This window comes from Prionailurus bengalensis, chromosome E3, assembly GCF_016509475.1.
Source record: "Prionailurus bengalensis isolate Pbe53 chromosome E3, Fcat_Pben_1.1_paternal_pri, whole genome shotgun sequence".
Lineage (NCBI taxonomy): Eukaryota > Metazoa > Chordata > Mammalia > Carnivora > Felidae > Prionailurus > Prionailurus bengalensis.
The window spans coordinates 10988206-11005570 of record NC_057357.1 but is presented as its reverse complement, the minus strand read 5'-3'; the positions used below and the strand labels follow the sequence as shown (position 1 = coordinate 11005570).

Sequence of the window (17365 nt, the reverse complement as noted above, 5' to 3'; positions counted from 1 at the left end):
ACCTGTCCCTGTTGGGTACCCAGCCTTGCCCGCAGCACCAGCCACTCCTCCTGGCCCATAGCCTGTGAAACAGAGAGGCTCAGTGGGCATCTGTACAGATCTCACTGTGGCTGCCCTCCCTGCCCTGCCCTGCCCTTCAGGGGTCAGGCTGCCCGGAGTCTCCACCCTATCACTCCCAGCCAGAGTTAAAACAGATTCAAATGCGTGTGGGATGCTTCTTCCCGTTTTACAGATGAACATACTGAGGCTCAGAGAAGAAACCGGTTTACCCAAGGCCTGGGGCTAAGTGTGAGGACCAGAATTGAGAACCAGGCTGCCTGAGTCCAAGATCTGTGTTCCCTTGTTAGGGAATTCCCTTTCCAAGACTTTGTTCCATCCCCAGGTGGCTGCTCTCCTAGTGGAATAGGTCCTTGCTAAGACCCTGCAGCTGGAAAGCACTAGAAGCCCATCCGTTTAGGAGGGTCTTACTCACCATAGGGCAGTTTCCCAGTGCTGTAGGGCAGTCCGTAGCCACCTGAAGAGAGGGCAGGGTGGGCTTAGGGGCTGCTCCATGGCAGTCCTGTGCTGGGCCCCCACTGCCTGGGTAGACGGACCTACCCCCACAGGTACTGAGGCCTGAGACCTCCCTACGCGCACCAAAGGTCCTGCGCTGCGCACAGAGGCTCTCGGGAGTGCAGATGCCCTCGGTGGAGGAGGGAAAGGGATCCCTGCTCCAGGGGATGATGGAACAGCGCTCCCCCCACAAATCCAGGGCCTGCCATGGCCTTAGAATCCTAGTATCTTCCTGATTATTAACCTCCCAACAGGAACCATCTCATTGTCTGAGCTGATTGCGGGGGTGGGGGCTGACATCGGAGGGGTCTTTCCATCGAAGGGTGTTTCTTTCCATCAACACAGATCACTTCCCATCAGGGCTATGGGTCCCTGTACCTGTGCCCACATGTGCACGTGTGTAAACATATGTGTGCATGTGAGTGAGGCCCAGTGAGTGGCACCTCTTGAATCGTCCTTCTGACTTACCTGGCAGCTTGGGAGCCTTGATGGGGTACCCCAGCGGGACTCCAGGCTGCTGGCCCCCAAAGGGTCCAACTCCTGTGGGAACAAGGAGAGCAGACTCAGGTCCCAGCAATGTGGGCCAGCAGGCCTGCTCAGCCCTCAGCCTCACACTTGACTTTCTGCTCCGTGGGAGCAGCTGATCAGTGGTCGGCTCAGTGCTGGGTCACTTCCTCCCGGGAAACTGCCGGGCACTCTCCCTCCTGGGGCTCGAGCCATGAGTTGGGGCCTGCAGCTCTCACAGCATTTGGCACAGGCTGGTGGGGTTTCTGGGCTCATCTGGCTGCTGCTTGGACGGAGGGGTTGGGTGGGGGGAGCAACGTGCTGTGCTGAAGTCCGTCCGAGGCCTGGGGCAGGAGGCCTGAGGGAAAGTGGACAGGCCCCAGGGGATTCTGGGTGGCCCCGCCCCTCCCTGCCTGGCTGGCTCCTCTGCTGGCCTGCCCGCCCACCCGGGGACACCCAGTTTGGCCTCACCTGGGATTCCAGCAAAAGCTCCGCCTCCGCCTGCAACGACCAATGACAAGGAGCCGTCACTGGGGCCCTGCCGCCATGGGGACCAGTAACCGGGGCCAGGAGGCACTGAGGGGCGGGCTGACCAGAGCACGGCCAGTTCTGCCCAGATCCCCCGGCCCAGGCTGCCCTCACAGCACTGTGGGATTTCTGAGAGGGGTGCTACCCATCTTGGCCAGTTGTACCAGGACTGGAGCCCAGGAGGTGCCCGTCCAGAGGGCCCTGAGCCCAGGGTCCCCCTCCCCACCCCCACTCCTGGCCGGAGAGGCCTGAGGGTGGGTGGAGATTCCCACCATGGGCTCCCAGACCGCTGGCCGCATACCTGGGGTCTTGGCCTTGACTCCTGTTCCGGTGGGAACCCCGGGGAGCACCCCCACACCCGGGAACCGAGCTCCTATGGGGGCAAAGGGAGGGAGCTGGCGGTGAGGGTGGGAAGGCAGGCCTCGCAGACACCCACACCTCCCTCGGGTCACACAGCTGACCTTCTGTGCTGACTGTCAGCGACAGGCATGGCTCAGGTGGTGATAGGGGCGCGTGGGGTGGTGACTCTCCTTCCCCGTCTGACCCAAGGTCAGAAGACCTGAGTTTGCACCCCATTTCCTAGCCTCTTGAGCCCGCGCCTCAGTTATTGGAGTTGATTTCCAGCCAAGCGGCACATCGTCCCCAGAGAAGGCAGACAGTTAAACCCTGCTCGAGGCAGCAAGCCTGCGCCCCTCGGGGGCTCTCGCTGGAGGTGCGGCCACACCAAACAGGAAGTGGCCATCTGCCGCGGCTGGGAACTCTGTTTGCCAGCATCTGGTGGTTCTACCACTCATGTCTCCACTGGGGCTGGGCCACCTCAGCCGGAGGGACAGGGGGAGGGCCACTCTGTCAGCAAATCCCTCCGAGCAGGCTGAATTTGGGCTTTTGGGGGAATTCAGGAGGTCACATGTTGGGTGGGGTGGCCAGGCCCTGGCAGGGAAAGGAGGGCGAGAGGGCAGCTCTGAGGGGTCTCCGGCGGGGCGGATGTGCTGGGCGGGCCCCCTGGTGACTCACAGCTTTTGGGAAACAGCTGGCCACACTGGGAGTTGGTGTGTCCTCGGGGGGCCCTTCTCGGGCTGTGACGAGGGTCTGGGTTTGGGCCGAGGGTCAGGGTTCGGGGCGGGGTGGGGGGGTGTGTGTGACGCCGACCAGACTTTGTGGGGAAAGATGGCCAGGCCTGAGCTTTGACGCTTAGGGAGACAGGGCTGGTCAGGGCCCAGCCGGTGGCCCTGGCTTGTGGGGAGGTGACGGGCCACCTGGGAGGCTGCCAGAGGCTGCTCTCCTTGCTCTAGGGTCCCTTTCTTCTTCTTGCCCTCACCTGTGCCTGGGAGCACTCCACCTGGGTAGACACCTGGCAGGCCCACACCTGCGGCCAGAAGGGAAGGTTTGGGCCATGAGCAGCAGCCTGGCCTCTGGGGACCCCTCCCCGCTCCTCCTCTCCCAAGCGGCTCCGGGGCTCCGGGGCCGGCCTCCCAGGGCCCAGAGGGCATAGCCAGGGACACATGTGCAGTGGCCCGCAGCTGTCCCACGAGTTTCGGAAATCATCCGCAAACCCTTCTGCGTGTGGATTCATCTTGTCTCCTGGAGCCTGTTTACATGGCCGTCTCAGCCCACCTCTGGGCTAACAGCTTCCAGATGTTCCCTCCCTGCTGTGTGGACTCAGGCAGCCTTTTGTTCAACCTGAAGTCACTTCCTCAAGGGCTTGGGGCAGAGGAATGAGCACCAGATGGGGAGTCCGAGTGCCTGGGGCTCAGCCCTGCTCTGCCGTGACAGGCCCTTCTGAGCTGACTGTCCCTCCTGAGCCCCGGTGCCCCAGCTGTCATCTGAATGCCTGCCACAGAGCCTGTCTCTGAGGTCTCCTGCTCTAAGAGCTGGAAGAACGGCCCGGAAAGCGGGCCAGGGCCCGTCTCCCAGGTTTCGGACGAGGCACCAGACGCGGGCCTAGCTGGTTTCCCCACCTACTGCGGCCCTTCCTGTGCGGTGTGCAGGTGGGGGCCTCTGCCCTCCCCGCCCTCTGCCCCCCCGGGGACAGCACACTGACCGGGCACTTTCCCAGGCTTCCCTCCGACTCCGACTCCGACTCCGGCTCCGGGCTGAGGCACCACTGCACCTGGCATGGGACGGGCCGCATCACAGTGGGCTCCCCCCAGGCCTGCAGCCCTCACCTGGCCGACTCAGGGCTCACCGCCATACCTGTAGACACTCCTAAGCCGCCGACCCCGCCGATGCCACCGACGCCGCCAAGCCCAGCGCCTACGGAGCCGGGACAGGGGGAGGCAAGGGGTCATGCAAGGAATAGTGGGACGCGGGAGGCCCCCGGGCTGCCAGCGGAACGCCCCCCATTACGGTCTGGCCCTGCCTCTGCCTCACTTGGGGACTTGGGCACAGCCGGCTGCCTCCCCAAGCCCCAGTGGATTGGAGGTGAGAATTCCGCCCTCCCGCCTGCCTTCCAGGAAAGGTGCTTTGCAAAGTTGTGAGCCCACAGAGGCCAGAGGGCCTAAGGCGCGTCCCCAGGAGTGACACTCACCAGCCTTGGCAGCTGCTTTATAGGCCGCGGCAGCACCTGCCACTCCGCCGGGCACCAGAGCCCCCGGGTAGGTGCCTGCAGGAAAGGCCCCGAGCCCTGCCGAGGGGAGGACCTGGTGAGGCCCTGAGCCCCAGCCCACCGGGCCCTGTCCCTCCTGGGAGGCACATTTCAGGAGGTTTTTCGGCTCTCTGCAGGACTTTCACACCAAGCGGTGGCCCCTGGGCCAGGACCAGGTTCGGCGTCGGAGAGCAACATATGCCCAGGCTGCTCTGCTCAGCCTTGCGAAATTATGGTGATCTTTTTGGGTCAAACCGCCATCCTCCCCTCCTCCAGAAAGCCTTCCTGGAGCCCTTCCGACTTGAACGACTCCTCTGGGCTCCACTGGCCCCTGGGGCTTCTGTCCTGCTCTCACCCGGCACCCAGCTGTGACCCACTCGTGCCCTGGACAGACGCTCAGCACAGGTGGTCTCACCCTCCCCCCCATGCTGGCACCCAGGATAGGCCTGGCCTGCGTCCCTGGACCCCAACAGCCCTCCACGCCGAACAGATGCCCTGGGCTTGGCTCTGGCCCCCAGGTGCGCACACTGCCTGGATGTCAACGCTCACTTGCCCCGGGGCCAGCTCCTGCAAGCCCACCAGCCCCTGCAGGGGGAGAAGGAGACAGAGCGAGGTGAGGAGAGGAGAGGCTGGTGTGCGGGCATCATTCCCGGGCCCGGCGTGGGAAGGGTCTCGTGGAGGGTGATCGGGAACCAGGCAGTGCTGTGGTCAGTGTGGGGCGCTCAGGCCCCTAAGCTGGACCCAAGCAGGGCTTATGACAGGTCCCCCATGGCAAGTACCAAGCGTTGGGACTTGGGGACCGATCCTGATAAAATGGCAGCTACCATTCAGTGACCAGCTACTGTGTGCCATGTAGGCACGATTGTACTGACCCCCCCCATAACACCCTTAAGCCACACCGTGCTTCCCCTAAAAGGTCTGCCAATAAAGGAGCACCCAGCCGGGCTTTTGGGGCCAGGGGGGCTGGGGCTGAGCAGTCTGCTAGCAGGACCCCCCCCCCCCCCGCCCCGGGGCCAGGCCCTGCCCTGTTCCTGCCATCAGCCCCCGACCCCAGGCCTGTACTGCTTCCTTGCAGGGAGTCCCCTGGCTCAGCCCAATCTTCCTGCCCTGTATCTGGAACCCCTTCTGTCTCCCACCATCTGTATATCTGTCCATCCAGCCGCCCCTGCTGTCCAGGAGCCTCCTTGCTTGTAGACGGATGCTAAAATGTTTATGAGAAGCCGAATGGGTCCCTTTGGCTCTCTCCTTCCCACATCTGGGCCCAATTGCTCCTTCTCCCCCTCCAGGAGACATTCCATGGCTTTGGCCAGGACCAATGGGCAATCAGGTTGGAGTTCACAACCGTGCCAGGTTTGTTTCCAATTCTGTGAGAATCTTTCCTGCAAGCTCCAGTCTTGGCTATCCTGAGCCCAGGGCAGCCTTCTCTGGGGACAGACCCCAGACATGGGGGGCTGCTGAGCCCCGGAGGGTCTACCTGGCTTTCATGGGGTGTGGTCTCCCCTTTCCTCCATCTCCTCCTTGTGTGAGCTGACTGTGCCTGAGACGCAGCCGGCCCCTCTGTAAGGTGGGTCTCTAACCTCGGCCCCTCTCCCTTCCGGGCAGGTGCGGTGTGGGTCAGGGCGGGCCTGGGGTGTTCTGGGTTCACTTCCCAGGACTGCAGGCCCTGCCCCTCCCCAGGTCTGTCAGGGGCTTCTCTCAAGCTGGGCCCGTTTCCTGAGCTCCAATAGGGCAGGGAACACGCTCAGGCTTTTCCTGACCACAGAAGGGCTGGGAAGAGAAGATGGGGACCCAACAGGAAGTGGGAAGGAGCTGGGGCCTGTGAGGGTGGCCTGGCAACCTCTGGGCAGCCATCTGTCCTTTTCCCAGGCTCCCCCGCCAGCTGCCTGATCCCAGGGCCACCTCAGCACGACCAGCCCCACCCCTGCTGGCCCTCCTTCCTGTAGACTCACCTGGTCCAAACGCCCCCAGGAGTCCGGCCCCTGGAAAGGAGGAAATTGGTGAGGAGCTGACCGTAGCGGGGAGCCAAGGGGCCTGGCCGGCCCAACCCTGTCTCTTCCAGAGTCCAAGAGCCCCGGCCTCAAACTCTGCTGCCCCCACCTACTCTGTGTGTGAGGAAGCAAGTCACCTCACCTCTCGGAGACTATAGAATGGCCAGTGTGTCCCCGACCTTCCTGGGGCCAGTGGGCTGGTGAGCAGAAAGCACCTAGTGTGTGCAACCTGCCAGGGCACCCAGTGGGTGTCCCCCAGCCCCTTCTAGTCAGAGCGAGATATCCTGACTCCCCTTTTGGTCTTACTGCTTTGCCCTGAGCTGGAAGTTCTTTCAGAGTCCCCACTAAGTCTCATCCATGCCTCACTCCAGCGCCCATCCATTATGGGACCCTGTATGCAGTCCCCCCTGTCTTCCCTCTGGTTGTGCTGACACTGGGGTCAGCCCATCCCCCATGCCCCTCCAGCTTTGCTGTCACGACCCCCACTGCTTGGGTTTTCCAGGCTGAGCCAAGTCCTGCGTCCACGCCTTTGTGTCCTCTCCGCCACCGGAGACCCTGTGAGGGTCGCCCCTCCAAGGGAGACAGGACACGGGTTCTGGCCGGATAAGCAGTGAAGCACAAAGTCTCCCGGACTCGCAGACCCTTCCAGACCCCAGGACACCCCTTGCCCAAGATTCCTGCTGTCCTGCCTCTCTCTTGCCTGGCCCAGCCCTGGAATTTCACAACCCAGATGGGCTTGCAGGGAAGAGGGATCTGGGTCCCGTAGATTCATTTGCGCTTGGATCATTGAGCATCAGGATTTCGTAAGAGTCGTTGGACATCCAAACTGTCCCGGAGCCTCCGGCTTCAGAGCCAGGGAGACGCGGAGCCGGGGGCGCCAAGGCCACATGTGGAGAATCTCATGCCGACGGCGCCATAAATCTGGACTGAGACACCGCTTCCTCCACCTGCTGCTTGTCTAAGGGCTTCCCGGAGGGACCCTCCGTCCCCCTTTCCTGGGGGTGTGTTGTTTGAGCTGATGGCGGACCTCGGTGGCAGATCCGGGCCCCACGGGCAAGGCCTGGACAGATCTAACCAGATCCTCTTACTGGAAACCTCCAAGGTCTAGACACTGCCGGAAGGGGCCTGGTCGGGAAGGGAGCTCATCTGGGGCTTAGGGTCGGGGTTCAGTCTGGGGTTAAGCCCAGACCTCGGTCTCGGGTCAGGGTTCAGCCTGTGGTCAGATAAGGACTCCGATTGTCACGGAGGTCAGAAATGTCTACGGTCTTGGCCTGGCGTTAGAAAAAGCTCCGTCTGGGGTCAGGGGACCATCTAGATGGAGTCTGGAGCCTACCGTCTGTGTCTGAGCGCCAGACTGACATTCACAGGCTTGGTGGCCCCTGGAACGTCAGTCCCTACCTTTGCCCCTGGGGCTGTTTCTGGGACCCTGTGCCCAGGGGACTCTCCAGGCAGCTGGGCACACAGGCGTTTTGCAGGGTAGATGCGAGGCACTCCTCACACGGGGGAGACCTCGAGCGGCCGCCAGCCGCCTGCTCCTTAGAAGCCCGGGGGTCTGGCCCCAGCCTGCTTATCTCCCTCCCGCCTCACTGGGTCCACCACTCTGTGGGCCCTCCCCTCCCATGCTCCCAGCCCTCTCGCCATGCCCCGAGGCCTCGGGTCTTACCTGGCTTGGGTGGTTTGCCTCCTGGCCCCAGAGCTGCAGAGAGAAAGAGGTGATAATGTATAGAGAGTCCCACGCCACCATTTATCTACTGTTTATCTTCCCCGGGGCACTGGGGCTTCTCATTCCCCGGGTTCTAGAAGGGGGCTGTCAGGGGATGGTCCCCCCACCCTTTGGACAGGGAGCTGCTGGGAGCCCGGTGTCTGGATGTGCGGGTACGAAGCTGACCGGATTCATGGCGTACCCTCTCTCAGACTCAGTTTCTCAGCCCCAGAAGGGAAAGGTGATACCCACCCGGTAGGCCTTGCAGGGGAGTTACGGAAGATCAAAAGAAACAGGAAAGAGGGCAGGGGAGGGGCCCGGGAGGCTGGTGGGCTCTCTCCCCCAACACTGGACACTCCGTCCATAAACTGAGGGGCCCTTGATGCTGAGGCCTCCTGGGGTTCTGGGGCCTGGGGACCTGGTTGGGCCAGAGTCACAGCCAGACCCCATCAGTGAGAACCAAGTTTGGTTTCTGAGCTTACCTCCTCCTCCCAGACCTCCGAGACCAGCCCCTGCGTTGAGAGGGAGAGAGAGAGAGAGAGAGAGAGAATGAACCATCAGAATGCCAACGGCATTCTCACTCATGGAGCGCTCTCTTTTCAGCCAGCCAGAAAGCTGCCCACTGACCCACAGTCAAGTTCCTCGCTGCCTAGCCGCATGATGCCGGGCCAGCCTTAAGCTCCGTGAGCCTCAGTTCCCCACTGGGCCAACAGCCTGGTGCCCGCCAGTGTCTGGGAGTGTCCGAGGCTGCCCTCACCTTCATATCAGTTCTGAACACTCAACTGCTTTTTTTCTTTTTTCCCACTAGATCTCTAGTTTATTATAAAAGGACGTAACCCAGGAACAGCGAGATGGAAGAGGGCAAGGTGTAGGGGAAGGGTACCGGGCTTCCCCATCCTTTCCGGGCACCTCTCTTTTCCAGGCGTGCACCTCCCAGAAGCGCCTCTCAAATTACTTTTTCAGTATTGAAAGCGTTACCTTCGGTTTTTCAATCTACTTTAAAGCATGATGCCTTTTTCCACATTCAAAGAAAACGCGCCCCCTCACCCCCCCACCCCGTGCCACAGCTGCGACACATTCTGCTCATTATCTTTTGGGGGCGTTCCCAGTCCCCTACGCTGCTTTTCTGTTGTTTGCACTTGAAGAACATTTCGCCATACGGTTGCGCAGGTAGCGCACTCATACTTTTGAGTAGCTGGGTGTTATTTCAGAGTGTCCTTGATCACTCCCTTCAGTCAGGGTGGGCTTATGGTTTTACGTCTTTGCAAATAACCCTCCGATGGACCTTCTTCGGGATCTCTCTCTGCTTTTCAGTTATTTCCTTTGCGTGGATTCCCAAGACCGGGGTTAAGGGTTTGAAAGGCAGGGGTGCCTGAAGGCGCCCACTTTCCTACAGCCTCGCAAGCATCGTCTTTCAACTTTCAGAAAATTTATGCTCTGAGTGCTTGTGAAAGTGTCACGCGGACTGCTTTTGAAAGTAGGAGGGGCTTGTGGGTCCACTTTGGTAGGCGTGCCAATGTCTCCCCTTCCACATTGTCACACCGTGCGTTTCTTACGAACTAAATCAGGACCTGCCTTCCCCGAGCGCACGGAAGTTTCCTGTACGTTACCTGGGTAGTAGACGCCTCCGGGAACTCCACCGGGAACAGCCCCTGGGACCCCTGGAAGTGAGTAGGTAGAACCCTCCATCAGCCAGAACCAATAAAAGCACAGTAACAATAATGCAGATGATAATGATGCTGCTGCACATCTACAAAGAAAGATACGCTGGCCAAAGCAATTTATGTTTACAAAGCATTTTCTCATTCATGCTTCTCAGAATGGCCCCCGTGAGGTTGGAAGGGCAGAGATTACGATTTTCATTTTAACAGATGTGAAATCGGGCTCAGAGAGGTTAAGAGGTGTGCCCAGGGACACACAGCTGGGAAGAGTGGAGTCTGGGCTTAAACCCAGGCCTTCCCTCTGAGCACGGTGTTTTGCACGGTGTTACCTGCTTCTTCTCCCCTCCGCCCCCAGAGAGGGTCCGGCCCCGGGGCTGGGGGCTGTCCGCCTTCTGCTGGGCGGTCAACCCTCTCCAGCCGTAAGCAGCTTGAGCAGGGCCCAGAGCTGTGGGAGGGCAGGCTGGGCTACGACAGTGAGCCCTAAGGAGATGTGGCTGCTGCTAGCAAAAATGTAGCCATTCCCACACTGATAGGATGGCGTGAGGTCAGCGTCCTCAGCCACTGGGCAGCGACGGCTGGGTGGGGTTCTGGCCGTCTGACACCGGGCTGTCTTGGGAGGCGCCGGGGCCCAGAGGGGGACACCATGAATGAGCAAAGTGAATAGTTTCCTAAGGAAAAGTTAATTCACCGGCCAGGCCAGGGGCTGTCTGCCCAGCCGAGATCACGAGTTCACTCCCCACGGACCCGCGAAGCTCTCGCTGGGGAACGCCGTGGCGCTGGGCCCCAGACCGGGCCCGAGTGTGGTCATGGCAACAGACGATCCGGGGGCAGACCGGGCCCTGACTCCACCACCACAGTGGCCCCAGCTTTGTGAGCTGCCTGGCGGATGCCCCAGCCAGGGCCCCGGCACCACCCTGCTGAAAGGGGCGTGGGCGGGGTTGGGGGACGGTGTGGGGCAGCACTGTCGTGTGTCCAGAGGCCTCACGGCAGATGTCTGGCCTCCGTGGCCTGACGATGCTGCACGCTGGGCTTGCTGGCCCCACAGCCCCGTCACCTCCAGCAGGTCACCGTCATCAGCCCAGCAGGTCACCGTCATCCGGTGCCGAAGCCCCAGAGCCACACCCCTCCCCCTCCTCCCCTTTCTCTCCCTGTCTCTCCCTCCTGACCGTGCCTCTCTCCCTACCTCTTTGCTCTCCAGCTCCAGGACAGAGGGCAGGAGCAGTGTGGGGGTGGGAGTGGCGGACAGAGCTCGGGGCTCAGGACAGACCCATCTGGCCTCGGGCTGTGCCACTGCTTCCTGTCTGTGTGCCCTTGGGCCAGTCACTTAACCCCTCTGAGCCCGAGTTTCCTTTAAAGAAATGCAGGGCTGATAACCTCTGTCCTGCAAGGCTGTTGCAAATTGTCAAATGTCAAGTGGTTCAAATAAGAGACGTGTCCTGCCCTGGCTCTGGGCTACAATAATTGCAAAAAAAAAAAAAAAAAAGGAAAAGATGGTCAGCCTTTGTCTCTGCTTTGCTGCACCGTACCTGGCCTGCGGCCAGGTATGCAGTAGGTATTTAATAAAGCATGGGGGAATTAGGTTGAGGGGAGGATGCTGCCTGTGGGTCTCAGTCCAGCCTATTCCATCCCCAACCAGCCCGGGAGTCTCCCTACCTGGTCCCGGCTGAACCCCTACTTCCTCTGCCCAGGATCTGCTCCCCCCCCATCCTCTGCCTCCTCTCTCCCCAGCGCCTGCCCGTCTCCCTGCAGCCCTCCTGGCCCTCCCCAGTTCTCCCCCGTCCCCCACCCCCAGGATTCAGATCCCAACAGCGCCAAGCTCTGTGCCTGGACCACGACGGCCTGGAAGGGGCTAGAGATTTGGACCCTCATTTTGAGCTGAGGAAATAGAGAAGGTTCAGGGGGGTGCGAAGGATCCCCGCCCTGCCCGCTCCGGGCAAGTGCAGGGGAGGTGAGAACAGATGACGACAGGAGTCGGTCAGGGGCCTTCAAAAAGGCAGTGGCCTCATTTCGTGCTCCAGCTGGTCACCCTCCTTCTTACCTCCTTGGCGAGAGCGCATCCTCCTGCCAGGATGCCTCTCTGCTCCCCAGTCCTGCCCTTCCTCCAAGACTGAGCTCAAATTCTTCCCTTCCTGCCTTCCCTGGGCCTGTGGCTCTCACTGCTCAGCTGGCCCAAAGCAGCTGGCTTGGAGCATATGCTTGTCTTGTTTTATGTGGGTTTGGCTTGTTTCGCGGGCTAGCCCAGGGTGGAACTTGTCTCTTGCGTCTTAGAATCCGGATCCTAGACTCTCCGAGATCGTAACAGTCTTCTTGGCCTGGGTGGAAACTCCTTCCGCAAACATCCCTCCCTCCCCCGCCCCCCGGGCTTCTGCTCACACCCCTCCAGTGACAGGAAAGTCACCCCCTCCCGACACCGTCAGCCCTACCTGCAGAGAGGTCTTCTTTCTGCTGAGATAGAATTTGCCCCCCCGTCTCTCCAATTCTGCCTCTCAGGGCCCCCTGGGCCCAGGCTCATCTCTCATCCACAGTCAGCCCCTCAAACGCTGACCTTTCTTTCAGGATCTAACTCAAAGGCCTCTTCTGCTATGAAGCCTTCCTGGATTTCCTGGGACTCTTCCGGGCCTTCCCCGCCCCGTCCCTAGCTGCTTCCTCCATCACTCACGCCTGCTGTGCCCAGGAGACAGAACGTGGGGGTGAGTAGCGAGAGGGAAAGTTAAACCTTAAAACCGGGCACTGATGATAAACGTCAATCAGCCCGAATAAGTGCGTCCGAATACGAAGATCTATCGTTTGAGCAATTCACATCCCCACAGTCCCCTTATCTGATGTTTGCAGATGTTCCGTGGCTGACGCCTCCCACTGTGCCTAGGAGATAAATGCAGCAGGGATGTTTTCCCTCATTTTGCAGCCAGGGAAATCAAGCGCCTGGGAGATGAGGCGCCTGGCCGGGGACCCACAGCTGACCCCAGTCACACGCAGGGCCTTCTGCCTGGGCCCCCGGGCTTCAGGTTCAGAGATGTGGAGAAGGCTGTTCCAGAATGAGCATGGGGCCAGCAGGCCTTGGCAAGGGGCTCTGCCAAGCCCAAGTCCAGGGGGCTGGCAGGGGAGCGGATCAGTCCGCACGAAGCTGTTTATTGTTTGCAGGGAGAAAGCCTGCCAAGGGCTTTTCAAAAACAATCCGTCCTCTAGTGTGGGACTCTGTCCCCTCCCTCCCCTGGGCACGTCTGACCTCCTGCCTTGGCCCCAGCAAATGCGGAGAGCAGATTAGCTCAGCCGGAGGTCCTTGGCCCCAGAGGCTCATCGGAGTTACCTGGACAGTTTTTACAAAACCTCCACGTCCAGTTTCCTCCTCAGACCAAAGAGAGCAGGAATTCTTGGGTGGGACCCTGGCATTCGAATTGTTTAAAGTTCCCCAGTTAAGTCTAATATTCAGCCAGGGGCTGACAAGCCCTGTACTAAATCATCCTTAGTTCCGAAATCAGAAAAAGAAAAGGCTGATATTATTTCTGGGTCCTGGGAGACAGAACTCTGTCTGATTTAATTCCTCCCCCACCCTCTCTCTCTCTCTCTCTCTCTCTCCCTTTATAAATGGCATAGGGGTTTGGGACAGCTGGTCCTCAAAGCTACTTTGGAGCTATCCTGAGTGGGTCTAGACACCCCTTGCCACCAGTTTTTCTGGGGAGCCCCCTCCACTGACAGTATGGTTCTTTGGGGGCTGGGGAACTCGTGGGGGTGATATCGTCTCAATGGAGGGCAGGGGGAAGCTGGGCTCCCCAGGAGAGCCAGGAGGGCGGTTCTGTGTGTGTGTGTAGACGCACGGCCCTTTCCACACCCCTTTCCACACCCCGACCTCTTTAGATTTTGGTAGTCCCTGGGCAAAACCCCCAACAGATGGCATGGATTCACGTCCTCCTTCCTGGGACCCAGCTGGTCTACCACGTGGGCCAGAGCTGAGACTTATGTGCAAGAAGAGAAGCAGGGCGGTCGAGGCTTGGTAGTGTCACTGACGGCACCTGCTCTAGGGTGTGCCTACTCTAGAGGACTCAGTCTCGGGCATGGGCTTTCCCAAGCGTCGCCCGGTGCCCTGCATCCACCCGTCACTCTTTGGCAGAGAACTGGCTGGTGTTAACCCCCTTTGGCCGGTGTTAACCCCCTCAGAGCTGCCTTTGGCTGTCTGAGCTTCCATTTCCCTATTTGTAAAAGAAGGTCATAGGCTCAACTCTTAGGGTTTTTGAGGGGATTAATTGCCACGCTGCATAGCTGGTGGCACTGTCTGGAGAGACGGGTGTGCGGGGGCCACACCTGCGGGAGCCGGGAGGAGGCTCAGGAGGGCCCAGAGCTGCTGCTCTCGGCGCTGGGGTGGCTGGTCCTCTGGGATTGTCTCGCTCCCCCTGCGGGGCCCAACCGATGGTGTGCGTGTTCCCCCCTGCCCGCCCCCCAATCCGGGCCTGGGAGCTGACCTCTGTGCAGGAAGCCTCTGCTCTCTGGGGTCCTGTCTGGCTGGTCAATGTCACGGAAACATTTCCTGCAGCCCCAGCCCCTTACTCCGGCCCTCTGGCCTGGCCCTGTTCCATCCTGTGCCCCCCGACGCCGGCCCCACTGAGGGTCTGGTTCCTAAGGCGGGGAGGACTCCCACAGAAAGCTGACCCCACCCAGGCCACCCCACCACATGGCTCAAGTGTCTGCACTCCTCTCTTCCTGTGGCCAGAAGCACCTTCGGGGGCCCCCTGGGAGCCACTCCTAGGGTCCTTCGAGGTGTGCAGTGGCCCCACAGAGGGCACCCTTGTGGCCTAACAGAGAGCACGTACAGGACTGCTCCGAGGTCCCCTCTAGCCTCTGCTACTGGCCACCCTCCCTCTGCCAGATGAATACCTTCCCCAGCTTCCCTGATCCTCATTTGTGTTCTGTACCACACACACACACACATACACACACACACAGAGTCATATGCACAGTGACAATCCACACCTGGAGACCATATTTCCCACGTGTACATGCTTGTCAGGTGGCAGACTTTTGCACATGCTAACAGGCACTGTCACATACCCTTCAACCCCCACCTCAACACACACACACACACACACACACACACACAGATGCTCAGATGTCCCAGCCCTCCTCACCAGGGACAGACCACAGCAGAGGCTTTCCAACCCACAGCCCCGTAATCTACTTGACTCTGACCTTCCTCAGAGGGGGGTCCTGGCTTCCCAGGGGACAAGGAACCTGTTGAGGTCACACAGCTCACCGCGGCTGAGCTGGCCTCCAACCCAGGTCCCCTGCCCTCAGGGCATGTGCGCAACCCCGCCGGGTTCACAGGTGTGCAAACCGCCAGTGCCCCACCACCCACCGGGACCCCCCACCGGCCCTTCCCCAGCGTGTGCTCCAGACCCCCTCCACCCCCCCACCCCCCACACTGGCGGAGCTCCCAGGACAGAGCAGGGGTCCTCAGCCCCGTCGGAGCGGCAGAACCTGGACACGGTTGGGACCATCCTGAGTCTCGGGGTGTCTGTGTGACAGGTTCCTCCTCTGCACGGGCTGGCTCCCGGGAGGGGCCGTTCTGAGGATCCAGTGGCTGAGGGACCCCCTGGAGGACGGCGGGATGAAGGGCGCCCTCTGGTCTGTCAGTCCGGCCACCTGGCCGGGAGGCCCTCGGGCTGCCGGCGAGCCCCGGGGGGCAGGGTGAGGCCTACCTCCAGGCTGCGAGGGGTGGACGATGGACAGCAGGAGCAGGAGGACTCCGGGCCGCAGGGCTGCAGTTCTCAGACCCGCCATCTCGGGGAGAAATGCCCCAGCCCGCTCTCTGCGCCTCGTTTTATCCCCAAAGCGTAATTGCTGCCTCGTCGGCTGAGAGGGAAGGAGGGAGGGAGAGAGGGCGGGCGGGAGGGCGGGAGAAGGGGGAGGCCTGGGGGAGGGGGCCGCGGGGAGGGGGGCAATTACGAAAGGCCCGGCTCACAAGCCTCCCAGGCTGGGTCTGACTGGACTGGACTGTGGGCTTTTTTCCTTAAAACACACTCACGCGCACACGCGCACACACACACACACACACACACACACAGAGTTCCTTCATCTCTCTCCTGCTTTCCCTCTGTAGCTGTTCCCTCACTGCTGGCCCTGTTCCCGCCAGAAAGTGCGAGGGGGGCCTCTGCCAGGACAGCCCTCGGGAGAGGAAGCGGGAGGGAGGGCCCTGCAGCCCAGCCAAAAATCCGGCCCCAGCCGAGGCCCGAGTGGCCAGGCCCCCGCCCCTCCGGCTGGGCCCCGGGCCCAGTGTGGGGACACAGGCCAGCTGTCCCGCGCCTCTGTCTCCACCCTGGCCCTCCAGACTCCCCTCAACACCCCCAGGTCTGGTCAGAGATGGTCCCTGCCCAAAGCTGGGGAGGTGGGGTGTTGGGCAGGTCTGGGGTCCGAGGCCTGGGGCCCAGGTCTCCTGAGGTTGAGGGGCCGTGAGCACAATGGCCTGGAAGGTGAGATCGCTGTCCCCCGGGGCATCTGGGGAAAGGAAGGAGGACCCTGACACGTTATAGGGCTCCACTCTTATTGGGTAAGGGCACACTCCCCTGCCTGGCCGCTGGGGAAGGGGTGCTGCACAGGTCCGGGATCCGTATCTGCGAGAGCAGACGGGCTGCACCAGGGGAATGGCCGCCCGGGAACGAAGACCATGCTGGTGTTGTCCCCTGGGACATCTGAGGGACATGTGGGGGATCCTGACACACCACAGGGATTCCATTCGTCACAGATCAAGGTCACAGTCCCACACGCAGGCCTGTGTAGGCCACGGTGTCTGGTGAAGTTCAGGCAGGGTCCCCAGGTGCTCTATGGGGGACCGGGGAGTTGGGGACCTCACCCACACTGACAGGTGGCCCAGCCCCCCTTTTATCACCTAGCCCCTATCTGTCTCAACGCTGAGCGCTGTTAGCATGCAGACCAGACTCAGAGTCCCCAGACTGCCTCTTCTCCCCAGGCCCCGGGGAGAACGCCCGGGGGGCTGACATTCCTCTGGTGGCCAGGAGGGGGCAGCCCTGCGCCAAAACAGCCGCGACCAGCATTTCCAGAAGGACTCAGGTGGTCCCAGCCTGCCTGACACAGGATGAGGACCTTGGGGATTTTTCTGGGGTGGGGTAGGTCATGCCTCCCCAGCCTCTGAAAGTGGGGGATAAATTTGGGAGCTCGGGGATTGAAGAGGGAAACTGACACTTGCCTTCATCAGAGCCTCCGAGGGGAAAAAGTCGAGGCCACAAGTTCTGTGAGCTTTCCCCTGTTCCCAGATGGGGAGTGAGGGGGAGAGGCCACCCCAGCTCTGAGCAAAAGAGCCAAAGGACCCCATCTCCAGCCAGGAGCACTGTGGCAGCCTGGAGGTCTCGCAAGGCCACGCACTGGCCTCGGGCGAACCTACCGCTAACTTCCAACTCTAGCACTTTCTACCGGGGTAGCCTCTTCACAGATCTTCAGATTCGTCATCCGTCAGAGGGTGATAAATATCCCTGCCTAGGAGGGTTATTGCAAAGATAAATAAAATGTGGTCATATATTTCTGTGCCGTGCCTGCCAGATCCCAAACGCTCTCTCCTCGTTCGCTGCAGGAACCACCACTCCAGTGTTACTCTTGGTATCGCCCATTCTGCAAGCCCACTGCTGTGTTTAGGGTGACTGTTAGGTTTGGCTGTCTGCTGGGCCACCTCGGGACCCTGGGCCATCCCTCCCTCTCCCTGGTCTCAGACAGCAGCTGCGCCCGGAGTTTGGAAGAAGGTGGGTGCATGAGGAGAACTGGCTTGAAGCCGTCTACACAGTAAGTGTACAAGGCTCTTACTTCCAGTGCGTGTTATTCGGGGATGCTTTGGGGTAGCTGAAAG

The 17365-nt window shown here is 60.8% G+C and overlaps 1 protein-coding gene across 22 annotated transcripts in view; it reads right to left on the bottom strand.

Moving 5' to 3' along the window:
- The window catches only part of ELN (elastin), a 31208-nt gene extending 15814 nt beyond the window's left edge, over positions 1-15394 (bottom strand). For 5 of the 22 annotated variants that reach the window (XM_043561317.1, XM_043561319.1, XM_043561340.1 and 2 more), the window contains exons 1-14: positions 15210-15391; positions 9469-9519; positions 8341-8370; positions 7820-7852; positions 6118-6147; positions 4112-4207; positions 3778-3837; positions 3626-3694; positions 2903-2950; positions 1886-1957; positions 1528-1557; positions 1021-1092; positions 473-514; positions 3-62 (exon numbers count right to left, since the gene is read on the bottom strand). In XM_043561317.1, the coding sequence (XP_043417252.1) occupies positions 3-62; positions 473-514; positions 1021-1092; positions 1528-1557; positions 1886-1957; positions 2903-2950; positions 3626-3694; positions 3778-3837; positions 4112-4207; positions 6118-6147; positions 7820-7852; positions 8341-8370; positions 9469-9519; positions 15210-15291 (775 nt within the window). In that variant the 5' untranslated portion in view covers positions 15292-15391. Of the gene's footprint in view, positions 1-2; positions 63-472; positions 515-1020; positions 1093-1527; positions 1558-1885; positions 1958-2902; positions 2951-3625; positions 3695-3777; positions 3838-4111; positions 4208-6117; positions 6148-7819; positions 7853-8340; positions 8371-9468; positions 9520-15209 lie in introns of all 22 variants that reach the window. The other 17 variants (XM_043561320.1, XM_043561331.1, XM_043561332.1 and 14 more) reach the window with 15 other exon arrangements.
- Positions 15395-17365: the final 1971 nt, after the last annotated feature.